This window comes from Zeus faber (genome assembly GCF_960531495.2).
Source record: "Zeus faber genome assembly, chromosome: 3".
Taxonomy (NCBI): Eukaryota; Metazoa; Chordata; class Actinopteri; order Zeiformes; family Zeidae; genus Zeus; species Zeus faber.
The window spans coordinates 27,286,128-27,301,837 of record NC_137190.1 but is presented as its reverse complement, the minus strand read 5'-3'; the positions used below and the strand labels follow the sequence as shown (position 1 = coordinate 27,301,837).

The following is a 15,710-nucleotide window of genomic DNA, read 5'->3' as shown; positions in this document are numbered from 1 at the left end:
CACACCCTAATCAGCTAATGAACTCTAAACACCTGCAAAGGTTTCCTGAGCCTTTAAATGGTCTCTCTTAAATGTTCTGTGTCAGTAGGCTACACAATCATGGGGAAGACTGCTGACTTGACAGATGTCCAGAACGCAGTCATTGACGCTCTCCACAAGGAGGGTAAGCCTACAAAGTGTCATTGCTAAAGAAGCTGGTTGTTCACAGAGAGCTGTATCCAAGCATATTCATAGAAAGTTGAGTGGAAGGAAAAAGTGTGGTAGGAAAAGGTGCACCAGCAAAAAGGATAACCGCAGCCTTGAGAGGATTGTCAAGCAAAATCCATTCAAGAATTTGGGGGAGCTTCACAAGGAGTGGACTGAGGCTGGAGTCAGCGCATCAAGAGCCACTACGCACAGACAAATCCTAGGCATGGGCTACAAATGTCACATTCCTCGTGTCAAGCCACTCCTGAACCAGAGACAACGTCAGAAGCATCTTACCTGGGCTGTGGAGAAAAAGAACTGGACTTTTGCTCAGTGGTCCAAAGTCCTCTTTTCAGATGAAAGTAAATTTTGCATGTCATTTAGAAATCAAGGTCCCAGAGTCTTGAGGAAAGGTGGAGAGAGACAGAATCCACATTGCCAAGTCCAGTGTGAAGTTTCCACAGTCAGTGATGATTTGAGCTGCCATGTCATCTGCCTGTCACATCTGCTGGTGTTGGTCCACTGTGTTTTCTGAAGTCCGCAGTCAACAGCCATCTACCAGGACATTTTAGAGCACTCCATGCTTCCTTCTGCTGGCAAGCTTTATGGAGATGCTGATTTCATTTTCCAGCAGGACTTGGCACCTGCCCACATTGCAAAAGCTACCAAAAGCTGGTTCATTGACCATGGCGTAACTGTGCTTGATTGGCCAGCAAACTCACCTGATCTGAACCGCATAGAGAATCTATGGGGTACTGTCAAGAGGAAGATGAGAGACACCAGACCCAACAATGCAGATGACATGAAGGCTGCGATCAAAGCAACCTGGGCTTCCATTACACCTGAGCAGTGCCACAGGCTGATCACCTCCATGCCACGCCGCATTGATGCAGTAATTCATGCAAAAGGAGGCCCAACCAAGTATTGAGTGCATAGAAATGAACATACTTTTCAGAAGCCTGACATTTCTGTTTAAAATATCCTTTTTTTTATTGATCTTCAGTAATATTTAAATTTTCTGAGACACTGAATTTTGGGTTTTCATTATCTACAGCCACAATCATCAACATTTCAAGAAATAAAGGCTTAAAATATTTCACTCTATGTGTAATGAATCTATATAATATATGAGTTTCACTTTCTGAAATGATAATCTAATTTTATGAGATGTACCTGTATTGGGAGAAACTGATCCCTTTTGACGCTAGAATCAACCTTCAAAACCAGATGTAGTATCGATACTTTTGGTAACGATCCGCCCACACCTAGAATGCAGCTCATTCCGAACAGGTATGTTTTGAGCGGGCACAACAGTAGTTTAATTCAAGGCATCTGAGACCAAATAAATCAACCAGGCCAAACTACTCAAGAGTCAAAAAGGTCAAGTTCACACAAATTATGTATTTAAAGCAAATCAATTTGAGGACAGAGGAAATTGTTACTGTGTGTGTGTGTGTATGTGTGTGCCCCTGCGATTTCACCGTAAAAAAACGTAGCTTTCTCATGTCAGACAGTCTGATCTATAGATAAGGGAGAGGCTACAATCAAAGTCGTCTTTTCGGCACATGTGGCTCATGTTGGCGCTACGTGCCTCATTCCCAACGTGCACTTGATGGCTTTCTCTGATCTCCTGTTGGCACACAAGGCCACGGCAATTTGCACCACTTGCCTTTTAAAAGATGTGACACACACTCTGACTAGTGTTTCAGCTCGAGGAAATGCACTGGTCAGATCCATAGGGAGGTGCGTGCGTGCGTGCGTGCGTGCGAGCGAGCGAGCGAGCAAGCGAACGAGATGGGAGAGTTGTTGTAAATGCAGGGCTGCTGACAGTCTGTATGTTCTCAGTCTCACACTGGGAGTGAAAGGTTATGGAAAATAGCTGAAAACTTAAGATAAAGTTATCGCCACCAGCAGGTGCCATGCCGTCCTGATGATCGTAAAACAAATTTTTGTAAGGGGGGTCAATTTTTCAATGCTGTGCCACTTGACGTCCCGGATTCCACACAATATAAAACTATAAAACTCCACCCTGACACGTCTCCAGCAAAGAGTCAAAGCAGGGACTGTCTGGAACATTGCTCTACCATCTCTCCTGTCTCTGCTCCCTGTTATGTGTCCGCCTGCATCTTTGTCTTTGACCAACCTCCCTGCGGGCATCTTTTCCTTTTGCTTCTCTTCTTCTATTTCCCATTCTTCCTTTTCTTCCTCTTCCTCTGTTTCCTTTCGTTCCCCGTGCTGAGCTGGGATATAAGGTCATGGACGCCTGCCTTTCTGGCTCCAGACTCTTGATTGTCTTTCCCTTCCCTTCTTACTCTTTGTCTGTCGCTCTCTCTCTCTCTCTCTCCGTCTCTCTTTCTCTCTCACTCTCTCTCTCTCTCCACCCAACTGTTCTCCCAGCCCTCTGCGTACATATTAAAAGTCTGTACCTATTCTATCTGTATGGTAATGCACCTAGACGCAGCTGGATCTTCTGCTCTCCCTTTGCAGCTCTTAAATTGCCACCGTTCGCTGATGGTTTTTATCTTTGCTGTTCATCCCTACTCCCGAATAGCAATGCTGGGAAACACACTCACGTAGGCGTCGGGCAAATGAAGTTATTTTACGAGCTTACCACCCTGACACACAAACACACACACGCACACACACACGCCATCCCACTGGTTAGCACATCAGGTTTCTGCGTACGGTTCCCCTAATCATTGGTACGGCTTTTATTGAAGCCATTATTGTCGACATGGTCTGATCCTTTTTAGACGCGCTTTCAGGGCTGCCACAATCCCAAATGACTATTTGATTACATGTCTTCTGTTGATAGGTTCCGTCTCTGAAGCTTGACACAATAAGGGTTACAAGCACTTACGGTGAATGTTTTGTTAATAATGTTAATACGTTTAATTACTGAGGGGAAGCAAACGGGATGACACTAGAGCAGCCTTCTGCGCCTGATGTAACCGGTACCTGCAATGCCAAAATGCCACTTTTTAGGCCCGTTTGGGGCTTGGATTGTGTTGTAGCGCTGGCATCAAGTTCAGAGGGAAGAAAGTAGCGTGGACGCATTCGATACCATTTCAAATATGACTAAACGTTGTACAATAGAGAAATGTTTTACAATTATTCAAAATAATTGAAAGGGTATTTTTTACTATTTAAAATAGGTCATTTAAATGGACTGCATTTTATATAGCGCTTTTCCAGTCTTGCAACCGCTCAAAGCACTTTACGCCTCACATTCATACATTCAAGGTGCACACCAGCTCATCGAGAGCACTTTAGGGTTCAGTGTCTTGCTCAAGGACACTTCGACGTGCTGCCAGGAGGAACGGGGATCGAACCAGCAACCCTCTGATTACTGGACAACCCACTCTACCTCCTGGTACTTCGACTTACGACTAATCCAAGATACGAGTAGCGATAGTCGCGAAAATTTGTATTGATTTGCGACCGACTGCTCCAAGATACGGCCGTGGAAATTTGCAGTTGGCGCGTCGGCGGCCAGTCAGCAGTCAGTCAGCGGAGACCTACATGGTGTGTGCGCGTAGTTCGTGGCTTATCGATATTTTTTTCATATTTACTGTGTTTGTGCTGTGTATTTTGTTTATTTTCACCCTTCATGCTTTCATAATTTATATGGGAAAAATTGCTTCGACTGTTTTAACATACGACCGTTCTTATAGAACGAATTACAGTCGTAAGTCGAGGTACCACTGTACTATATTACTATCGCTCTATTTCTATGCAAAGCAGCGATCTGGTCTTAGATGGATTACAGCTGTGACTCATGACAGCTGTCAATCACTACGGTATCAGTCGGGTATTATTGACAAACCATCTGCCGCTCTTCTTCTCATCCATGCCAGTCTTCTCTCCTCTTGAAAAGAGTGACACGGTGATCATAGGAAAGTGATGGTGTGTTTTTCTCTCACCGTACTTCTGATGCATCTTTGATCGCGGACACCCTATCCTGTCATCATAAGCTAATGTGACGTCAGTCGGTCGGCACGGGAGACTTTCCATTGGCCCGTTCCCAGGACCGGAGCTGCAGCCGCCGGCCAGTGACCCGCGCCGGTTGAGGTTCCCTACTCTGATTCTGGCTAGTCGCTTTGTCAGGGATCTTAGGTATGAAGCCATTCCTGTCCATAGATCATGTCTGAGCAAGTCAGTTTATTTTTGAGGGAACATACTTGTTTAAATTTAGTAACTTTTGAATTGGACACCATTACAGCTCAATAATGTACTGTGTGTTTGTGTCCATGCCTGCACAGAAGAACATGTCTGTGTTTGTCCGTGTGTGTGTGTGTGTGTGTGTGCGGTGTGTGTGTGTGTGTGTGTGTGTGTGTGTGTGCGGTGTGTGTGTGTGTGTGTGTGTGTCCACGTGCACTTACCCCCCCCCCCGCCCCCCCCACCATTTTTTGATTGTGATTTGATGGACATTTTAACTCTCCCCTTTGGTCCCCTATTCCCCATCCGGCGGCCTTCAGCACATCCTTTTAGCACCTTTGTCAATGTGCCCCCCACCGCCCCCACACCATGCCCTTCTTCTAATCATATGCACACACTACACACACCCCTAAGCCCCCTCCTGCCCCAGAGGTGCCAGATGAGTCCCACGGTCTCTCACAAAGGAACCCCCCCCCCTCTCTGTTTGACTGTTACTCAGTCTCACAACTCCCCCCTCTTCCCTACACCACACACACACACACACACACACACACACACACACACACACACACACACACAGACACACACACGTCCCCTCGCAGCAACAGTACACAGACAATGGACGTGCGCAATACAGATGGGAGCTTGATAACAGCGGACAGTTATCTGGAGCGTCGATCTCTGTGTCACATGGGCGCCGGAAAGAGGGGGACACCAGGATTTTTTGTCTCCCCACTTTCAGGTGTTATAACCTCTAAAACCTATTTCTATGGTTTGCATTTTATTTCACATGTATTTTATTGTACTCCGTTTCCTTATTCAAGGTTTCCATAAACAAATAAAGCCCCGTCCTTAAAGCCAAAACTTAGTCTGCCAAGGGGCCATAAAATTGCCAAATTGCCATTAACCTCTTCCCCCATGCGGGAAGGAGGTTAAGGTGCAGCAGAAAAAATGTCCATTGTTATTAGTCCTCAGTATGAGAGGACATCCGTACACCTGCTCTATGGATTAAAGACCTTGGACTAGTGCTGCTTTCATGTCTTGATGCTTTTTGCACTTTTTCGGTCTTTCAGTGCAAGAAGTCCGGCAATGAATTGTATAGTTGGAAAAGTAGTTGCGATGTCACATTTCTTAAAAAAAAAACAAAAAAAAAACAGCTGCGTGACTTTCAGAAAGTTCCATTTATTTCCCATGCAATAAGACTGGCTGAAGTTCAAACTCACACGCACACACACATGCCTCCTGACAGCGGCCAAGGATGGTTTCCAGGGGGAGCTGGTGATTAACATGCAAATCTGTTTAAGACCGAGTTTTGCTGCCTACCTCTTCACCTTCTCTCTCACCAACTCTCTCTCTCTCTCTCTCTCTCTCTCTCTCTCTCTTTGTCTAGATCTTTCTTTGCCTCACTCTCCTCCCACACGCAGGCAGAGAAACCTTCCAACATTTTCTCTAATGAGGTGATGACCAGTCTCTTGTTGTAATTGCCTCAAAGTCCTTTTAATTTCTTCTGAGGTTATTAATCATATGTAGAGTTATTTAAAATCACAAATTAATCTTCGATTAAAAAGACCCATCAAAAGCTCCAAACAATTAAAGAGTTAGGTGGAATTTCCCCTGGGTTTTGAGCCTTTTTTTATTTGAGCGCTGGATTCAGGTGATTATCCCATTCTGATGTGGCCAGACGGTGATTAATGTAGCAGTACTTTTAAGTACGAGACCCTCCCCCTCCTCACCTTTACCCACACATGGAAGTAACCTGAAGCCAGAGTACCTTTAAGTGACCTAACCAGTACACTATTAATTCCTGGCAACTTTCCTTGGAGTCTGCGGGGGGAGGTCACCTAGATGACTAGGTATCAGATGTTTGTTTAATCATTTGAGAATTATGCTTGTTTTGTGTTTGTGTACATTCTGAAGATTGTGTGTGTGTGTGTGTGTGTGTGTGTGTGTGTGTGTGTGTGTGTGTGCGTGTGCGTGTGCGCGCGCGTGTGCGGTGTGGTCGCATAGGCTTAACGTGTGTCAAGTGATCAGACAAACCAAAGCCGTGCACTCTTAACCAGGTCAGATGCCATCAGATGTGTATTGTCTGTCAGGGTTAGTTTCTGGAGCGGAGGTGCAGAGCTGGATATTAAAGACATCACTCTGGACTCCTCTGGCCCCTTGTCGCCCTCCACCACCACCTCTGTAGAGGCAAGGGGGGATGATTGATGAGATGGGTATCCAGAACATAGAGGCACCCAGGAGCTTCCTCCCTACCCCTCTCGTCCTGACACACATACACACATCCACGCGCTCACTAATATGAGAGTAATTAACCTCAGACTGTGTTAAGCCCAGCTGCCTGTTAGAAGGACACTAGGATTGATGGTCTTCCCCACAGTCCTTCACAGTTTCCACAGTCTGGACAGGATTAGAGCACGCTGCAATGTATTAGCATCCTCTAAATACAGCGTAAGCTACAGTTGGCTAATCACAAAAAAATGGTCACCGCTGCAAGTCAAATCCTGCCACAGTGTAGGTTTGTAGTGGTTTATTGACCCCCTCGTGTTTGATCAAATCATTTTGGTTTATCAAGTATGACATGGAGGTAGAAATCACGTTTATACAGTAGCGTTACTCGACACACCCGCGTTTCTGTTGCACGAATCATTTGTAAAATGATTTATAAAAAGTTTAACCTTGGCAAATCACCATACAGTATTAACCATGTCACAGTACATAGTTGCCTGCCTGGCAGCGCACGGACAAGAAGCACCTTAGGATAATTTATAGTGGACACTTCTGTCCTACTTTCCACCTAATTTTGTCGTGTACGCTACACATTTGGCCATTGCTACAGGGTCTGATTAAATGATCCCGCAAAAGAATGTCATTCAGCTGAAGCTAAATATGTATGCTTGATGTTGTATATATTGACAACATACATTTGGCTTATCTGTCAGCAAATGATTTTCCAAGCAGGATATAGAATACTGTAGCTATGCAGAGTTTGTATTTATATGTAGCTACAATATCTAATATCAAAGTATTATAAATTATTGCGTGACTTGATATGCCCCACCCCCCACCACAACCGGACCACCCCCCACGTATGCCCTTGCTGGCTTTCATCGAATTTAATTTATTCCCCATTTCTCTACCGTTCGGAAAATGTCTTTGTCCTTGATGTCCTCTTCTCCTACTTAATTTTGTAGTTAGGGCTGAGCCTCCTGTTAACAGTCTCCTACCCGGGTGGTTCTTCATCTCAAAGAAGTGGCATCATCCAAATCAGTACTGACAAGTCCATTTACACAGGCCGGGCGCAGTGTTGTTTATCTAATTGTACCTCGAGATGCGACAAATGGAATTCATGGGTCACTCTCAGTTTGGCATGTCTCATTTACAGCCTCTCGCACTTTCACTCTTGACCTCCGATCCTTGACCTTTGGGAGCCGGGTCAAGAGTGGAGCGTACGCTCAGGGATGAGGTTGTGTATTGGGACCCTTGTCATTGACATGTCATTCGACGTCTCTCTTGAAGGCACACGGTGTACACTTTATGTAGCTCGGCTTGAAATTGTCACAAACGGGTACCGTCAAGAATAAGAATGTCAGGGTGGATTTTACCACTTTTACAATTCTCAATTTAACTCAATTGTAAATGCTTTTAATTCTTTCCAAATGGTTCTTTGCCAATCTCTTAGGTCGGTGAAAGACTTTCTTGGCTCTTGCAAACCGGAAAAGTTATTATCCATTGAAGGACCAATTGTGTCTCCCATTTTATCGATTCTCAAAATTCTCATACCGCCCACCCTTTTAGTCCTCACCGCTCCCCTTACTTCACTGGTTCTCTTTAACCGGAGACTCCTTTTCTTCCTTCACCAGCACTTTAAAATATGGCACTTTTTATGGCACCTGTGAAAGGGTTCTGAATTCACACTCTCCCTCCACTCCGACCGCCTTAAAAAACATCAAATCCTTTTACTTCACTTTCTAGGAAGTTATGAGACACTCGCCGACCACTGAATTGGCTGCACCTGCTCGTCAACACAAAAGGCTTCCTCCAAACAGGCAATCACTTGGCTGCGAGTCAGTACGGTACAAAATGGTGGCCAGGTTAATTTGTCGTTAAACTGAGCTTTGAAATGGGCGAGATACACTCTGATCTTGGTGTGATTGTTAGGTAGGATAGCTAGGTAGCATTTTCACACACTACAGTGTTGGGTTTACAGAGAATGGCGCAATAAACAAAAACAGCCTGATCAGCAGCAGCGGTGTGGTTAAAAATACCTGGATGAGGGAGGTCAGAGGAGAATGGCAATATTTAGATAACCGCTCTTTACAGTGCTTTGCAGGATGGCATCTCATACCATTTTTCACACCAGAATTATAGGTGATTGACACCTTTCCCATCGCCAGCAGAAATGCCGTCGACGTCACGAACGCGTCGGAAAAAGGGCGTGTCATGGTTCCAGTGTGATTGGGAACAAAACAGTAGAGGAGACAGCAACTTAAACAAACAACGACATAAAACTGTAAAACTTGGGGAAATTAAGTATTTTGAGCCGTTCAAAAGAATTGATCATTCATGAACGACCAAACACTACAGTGGAAGCAGCATGGAGTATCCATGCTGCCGGTGCGCGCACCGGTCCCTCAGCGATGGGGTGCCAGGGACACCCCATCGCTGGAGGCGATGCTGGTGTGACTCCGAGGCTGGCGGGAAGCGTGGGGTTCTCTGCTGTGCCACTGATGGTGCGGTCCCCACATTCACACCATTTCATGGTGCCCCAAGCGGGAAAAAAGTAACTTCTGATTTTGGTTTTGGATTCTTAATGGGATATATAATGATGGAATGATACATGGATATTCCTGTCTATTTATGCGCCAATGTACGGAACTTTAACGCGCGTCGCATCACGCAGGTAAAGAGGCCAAAATGAACGGGTCGACCCGGGTGTCCTGTTCACATCAGAGCCGATCAAAACCCGTATCTATTGCAGGGTCATCTGACCCGGGACTGAAACCCAGGTTTTTCCTTTCCCACCGATGACAAATGCCGAATGTTAGCGGGTGTTACCAGGTTTTTGGTGCAGTGGGCATGGGGTATCAGACCCTGCAAAGTTGAACCTCCAAACAGATAGGCTACAGCAGAAGATGTTTATGATGCCTGGGTCTAGTTCTGCCAGGTAAGAACAGAAAGACTAAACGTATAGACAAAAATCCAAACATGAGCAACAGAACTGGTCAATTGAAGGTTGGAAAAAGGTTAACTGGTTTGAGAAGTCTTTATTTCTTTGAAACATACAGGTGTTAGCTGTTGTAGCCTGAGAACTTGGCCTATATAGCACGAAACTACGGATCCCTCTTGATCCATCTCCGCATTGTGTAGATACTACAGTCTGCTTGTGGGTGGGGGGTGTTTTCTTAGCACACCTTGTGGTCCTTAATACCAATCTAACATCATCTGAAAGCCACAGCAGACTGAAGCGTCGTTTCTGACCACGTGACCCCTTTATGGCCGTAGTCTGTCCTTTTTTCAAATGGAAAGATCCAACAGGATAATGCACCATGTCACAAAGCATGCATCACCTCAGGCTGGCTCTGGTAACGGTCAGTGACTTCAGTTTACCCCAGTGCCCTGAACCGTCGGCAGAACTCAGCCCAATGATACAACGTTGGGATGAGGTGGAACGGGGGGTGCACGGAATGATTGTCTGGCGGGGAAATCTGCAGTAACTGCGCGACGCTATCAAGTCGGCATAGAGAGAAATCCCTAAGGGAGCAACCTTTCCAGCAACCTTTTGGATTATTTGTCAAGAAGAATTCAGGCTGATCAGGCAAGCTAAATAGGGTCTTATATGGTACTAGTTAGGTGTACCTCATGTGTCCAATCAGTTTAGACAATTGATTAGCTGTATATGGTTCTAATGGAAAAAGCTAATAATTCACCAAATTATGATTCATGTTAAAATTAGGATAACTACACACACAAACACGAGGAATAACTGTTGTATCCATCAGTGCAAACTGAGTGGTGATTAAAAGAATGTCTACCTAATTTATGTTGCAAAGATTTCACTCTCAAATGACTTTGTTCTCAAAGTGCCTGTTTCAAAACCATTCGCTTTAGGCAAGCAATTTTGCAGAATTTAAATGGAACTAAGAACCAAAACTTTCCCAGAAGTTTAATGGCCATATCAATTACACAGTATTAACCGTTACAGCAACCTGATATTAGAACCTGTCTTCAGACGTAAATTATTTATATTTATAGGCAGGCAGGTTATTTGGGTGGTATAAGGTGCTCAGTTTTATCGCCAATCTCATAATGCGTGAATTATTTTCAGACCATATGTCATCTTTGCCAAGGAATGAAGTTAACTTCTCGAGTGAAACATTTAAATTAGCTGAGTACAAACATTACGGCGTTATTGTGTGATGATCTTAATTATTATTATTTTTTTTTTATAGGAACATCCATTCATCGTGCAGTTTAATGACGGCAACGCAGAAGTGGTGTCAATGTGGGTGTGCTGCTGTCTGGAGGAGAGGAGAACTAAGCAGGACCATGAACACATGTAATCCCCCTCCCCAAGATGCTCACCTTCCACCAAATCCTGGAGTGTTTAAGGGTCGCGCCACTGTCCCACTGACTTTATGTGGATGGCCAAAACATATATAGTCATAAATGGACCTGGACACTTACAGTAAGACTTCACTTTGTCATTTTAACTGGGATAAGATGGGCCCTTTGTTGACACACTCGTTCCTGTCCATCTGCCACAGTTATTCAGATTATTAAAAATCTGATTATTGGTTATAGATCTGATTTAAAGGATCTGAGTTAATAAATATGTATAGATGCTATAGATACCCACATACAAAATATATAAAATAGCTTTACATTTAAATGCTCTGTTTCAGAGCTGTATTCTAAACAACCTTCTTTTGCCTCCAGCTGGCAGCTCTTCCGTGAATATTATTGCCTGTGTATAATCTGTTTTTGGGCCTGTTTTTGAAGTGTTTCTTAAAGTCATGTCTGACCTCGTCAAACTAATGCTTCATTCACATTCAAGGCGGAATTTCAGAAAGTTGTCTCCTCGAATGGTAAAAAAAAAAAAAAAAACAGCTCGCCAAAATTCTGAGAGGCGGATAGTTTTGGTAGAAGCAAGGAGGACAAGGTGCCTTTTTTTCCCCAAATATATTTGTAGAATATCCATCATAATCAAGCTCTGTTATATCGCCTTTAAGTTCTGAAATAGACGTGCTCTCCTGCTGGGCCTGATCTCTCAAACCCTGAAAAATGAATATCACACAGGGCACACACCTGCTTGCGGTTTGGCAATGTTTCCACCTCTGTAAACAGAATATGCAACGGACATGATGCATATTAATATGAAATTTAATTCATAAATAAATATCTTGGGGTGCAGTCTTACGTCGCGGAAAGGTGATATAAACAGCATTTACACAAAATACTGATTGACAAAATCACCTTTTTTTTTTTTTTTTTTTTTTGCTCTTTTGTAAGTTGTGTGGTTGCATTTTCTTTTTATAGCGCTAACGGTGTGACCTGGACGAAGGTCCACTCGATGGTGGGTCGGAGCATGTGAGTGTGCGGGCTTAATCTTGATTTCTTTCGATATTTACGTCACTTCCCGTCCTGCCGTGCTTACTGTCGTCCTCTCACACAGACTTCATGCCCAAATGTGAACGCTGCATTAGGTTGCTGGAGTTATTGCTATTAAAGGGGGCTGCACAGGGAGCAACACCGAGCTCTGCCCTGTAAATATACAGTCCCCGACAGCTGTCGCCGTGCATCAGCAAGGACAGCGTTGGTGACAGTTATTATCCATACTTTCCCAGAGCTGAAGCTTTCTGCTGCCACTTTACTGTTAATTCCATTGAACTGATTGATTCAGCGTCCTTCTAACAGTTGTCCAGGAAAAAAAAAAAAAAAATTGGTGAGACCACGCGATTCTGGGAAAATGCCTTCATTCCAAATTTCCGCCATTCCTGTAATAATCCGAGGGGGCATATACACTTCCACGAGGCGTCACCGGCCGTACCATTCAATGAAGCAACTGATGATATGGGTTAAGGATAACACTTTAATAAACAAATGGACACTTTATGAGATTGTTACTTAAGTATTTCAGCCAAGAATGAAAGGCAATGAGTGAAAGAATGTTCCCAGTCATTTCTAAGGTTATTATTACTACTTATGGCTAATAAAAGGCGAATGCAAGTTAAATTACTATGTTTTATACAGAACCATATATAGTTATATAAATACCATAGGTCGTTTTATTGACAACAAAGGTAGTATTGACAAGCCAGAGGTTGATGGTTATAAATGTCATAATGGTCTTAGATACAGGCTGAGACTTGTAGGTAATGTGAATAAGGGTAAAAGCCGAGATTGACCTAATTTGCTCAACAGGTTCTCAGTTTTCACATCACCCTCATGACCCAGAGGTTTCATTAGCGGTGGCAACTGGTGAAATGTGCAGGGCTTAAGTGCAATAAAAACAAACAAAAAAAAAAAAAAGATGGGGACAAATTGTGTGAATCTGCAGTAGTCTCTAGGGTATGAGTTGCTCCTATATATATATAAATAACTGTAAATGCAATGTCTTATTAGCTACCATGCACCAAACATTGTTCACCAACTGGAGATGCATTTAACTTGCTTCTTCACTTAGTGTCAGTTATGCATTAGAAATATGCCAAATAGATTTTAAAATTAATTATTTCCCTGTGTCATTAAACCCTACTCCCCAAAAAAGGAAATTCCTCTGGTTTGGGGAAAAATGCTAAATTTCCAATAGGTGTGTTTGTCTTGTAAGATGTGGATTAAACCATAACTAAGCTACAATAAAGGGGAAAGTCATCACATCGCCTCCAAGTGGTTGCCTCAATTTTCTCCAACAGAGAATGTGAGCTTCAACACAAAGAATGTTACTCAGAATTGAATTTCATTATAGACTAAATTATAGCTAATTCCAAACTTGTGTCGTTTATTATTTGTCGATCCAGAAATGGATTTTCGAGAAAATTGCAGCCGCCTGTCAACGATGCTCCTCCTTCCACTTTAATTTATGTTCTGTTACATCAATGCTAGGAAGCACTTCAAACAATGTTTTCAATATCGGATTCGGGGGGGTCAGTAGAACTTCCGAAAGTATGGGATGATAAATATATTATTTTCACAATATGTCACATCATTTGATTTAATGTGTTGGGTTCTTGTGAGGCTTCTGCCCACTTCCCTTTAAGTCTGCTTGTTTTGTAATAATGTAAAACGCTGTTAGAGGAATAAAAAAAACATCATTCATTATTCTTCAAAAGCTGTTATTCTTCATGGCAAATAACTCATGTTATATGTACTGTTTTGTTTTGTCATTAAACTGCTTTACTGGTTATTGCCCATTTGACATTATATTTCCCAGGTTTTACCAACCACATTCTACGACTTGAATATTAAGCTTTTGGCTCTTTTTTTTTTATTTTTTATTTTTTATTTTTTTTTTTTACTGATTTTTTTTTTTTTTTTTTTTTTTATACAATCCCACAACCAAATCTTTATTTGTAGTTGTCCATGTAGTGGTAAGTGTCCAAGTGCCCTGAAGTGAAACAATTCAAATACTTGTCCTCATACCTCATCCAATTTGCGAGCAAACTACAGGGAATTTGTTAATTATACCAAAGCTGACACATGCGCCACTCGAAGGTTCAACACATTGTGTAACTTAGGCTCGCTTTGTGCAGGGGTCTTTCTCGATCATCATTACATCAGTTACATGAAAACAACTTACGGAAAAAGTGAAACTGGACAAAAAAAATTTTTTTTGCCAAATGCATTCCGTCCATTTCAGCTTGCAGGGGGTAAGAAGGACTTCGTTTGGAGGAACTTAAGTGAACCGTGACTATCATGAAGAGATGCAGCAGTCGTTTGACGCTCGAAAGCCCGATTTATTTGACCTTTTTTTTTTTTTTTTTTTAACACACTAGAAGAGCAAACTTCACAAAGTAACTTACAAATCAAGCCATGCCATCCCACTCACAGGTTGAAATGTTTTGTATTGGTCATGATGGGCAATCACACTAACCTCTGACAAAGTTTACTGGAGAGTTAAGTCAAATTATCATTGTTGCTAGTTCTGGGTAGACACGTACCTCGGACTAATATGCATACACATATATATATATATGTATATATATATATATATATATATATACATATATATATATATATATATATGTGAGTGTGTGTATATATGTGCATAAATATATATATATATATAATATATACATACATACAGTATATGCCTTTTTCTGCTGCATATTTGAATTTATATTTGTTTGCCAGCCTTTACATGAGGGACAGAAAGGTGATCCCCCCCCCCCCCAAAGCATGATGAATAACGTACTGTAGCCACTTTGAAAGACACCATTACTTTTCTGCAGTATTTCCCTCAGTGTAGCTCACTATACAATTCCATTATTATTCAAAATACCTCACGTCGATAATGAGTCTTCATTACACAGAGCCACGAAGAGTTTTCAGGAACTGTGCTGCTCACACAGAAAAGTGGAGCATGTCACGGAGCGCTATATTTAATTGCGTGTAATACCATCTGTCAGCGAGCGGGAAAGAGCTAAAAGTGCTGAAATAATGTGATTTTAAAGCCCCAATGTCATTTAATACCCAGCGTGGTGTGGTGGCCTGGCTGTATTTACCCTTTCCAGCCTGTGTACGTGGAAGACTCTACCCCTGTGTCAGCGCTGACCTTCACTGACAGTGCAGGTGTCCCACTTAACTGTTATTTGTTCCTTTCTCTGCACAGAAAAGCCCCGACCCGCCGGTCTTTTGGGACAGGTATGTTAAACAGACACACCCATGCACCAGGATAATTTGTGGTTTTCGGTATTTGTTAGATTCGGGCGCATAAAACAAATCTCCTCGAGTAGCTATTTCTGCTCAGAAAATACATGTATGCCAACAACCTATGGGTATCATAAAAGCGTTAAGACCAATATATATTATATTATGATTATACATAGGACACAATAAGCTGCTGGAAACACAACTTATTAAAGGAGCAGTCGTTGGGTGTGAAGTGCATGACTGAGTCCAGCTTCCACATGCATACGATATTGAATGACTGGATGGAATACATACCAGATCATCTTTAACCATCCCTACAATGGCATCCGTCTAACATGTCGTATTAGACCCTGAAGACCTTGGACGCCTGCGTCGCACACTCGGGCCGCACTGAATCATTTGCCGTCTTTCCACGGTCGTTGATAACATAATTATAATATTGGTGGACGGAGAACACCCGTGTCTGGGTTGGACCGACCCCGGTCAGTGTTGCT

The 15,710-nt window shown here is 42.9% G+C and overlaps 1 protein-coding gene across 1 annotated transcript in view; it reads left to right on the top strand.

Annotated features, from left to right (window-relative positions):
* Positions 1–13,748, top strand: part of map2k5 (mitogen-activated protein kinase kinase 5) — a 64,719-nt gene extending 50,971 nt beyond the window's left edge. Inside the window, exon 22 of the mRNA XM_079997071.1 lies at positions 10,797–13,748. Coding sequence (XP_079853197.1) covers positions 10,797–10,907 — 111 coding nt within the window. The 3' untranslated portion in view covers positions 10,908–13,748. The remainder of the gene's footprint in view (positions 1–10,796) is intronic.
* The last annotated feature ends 1,962 nt before the right edge of the window (positions 13,749–15,710 follow it).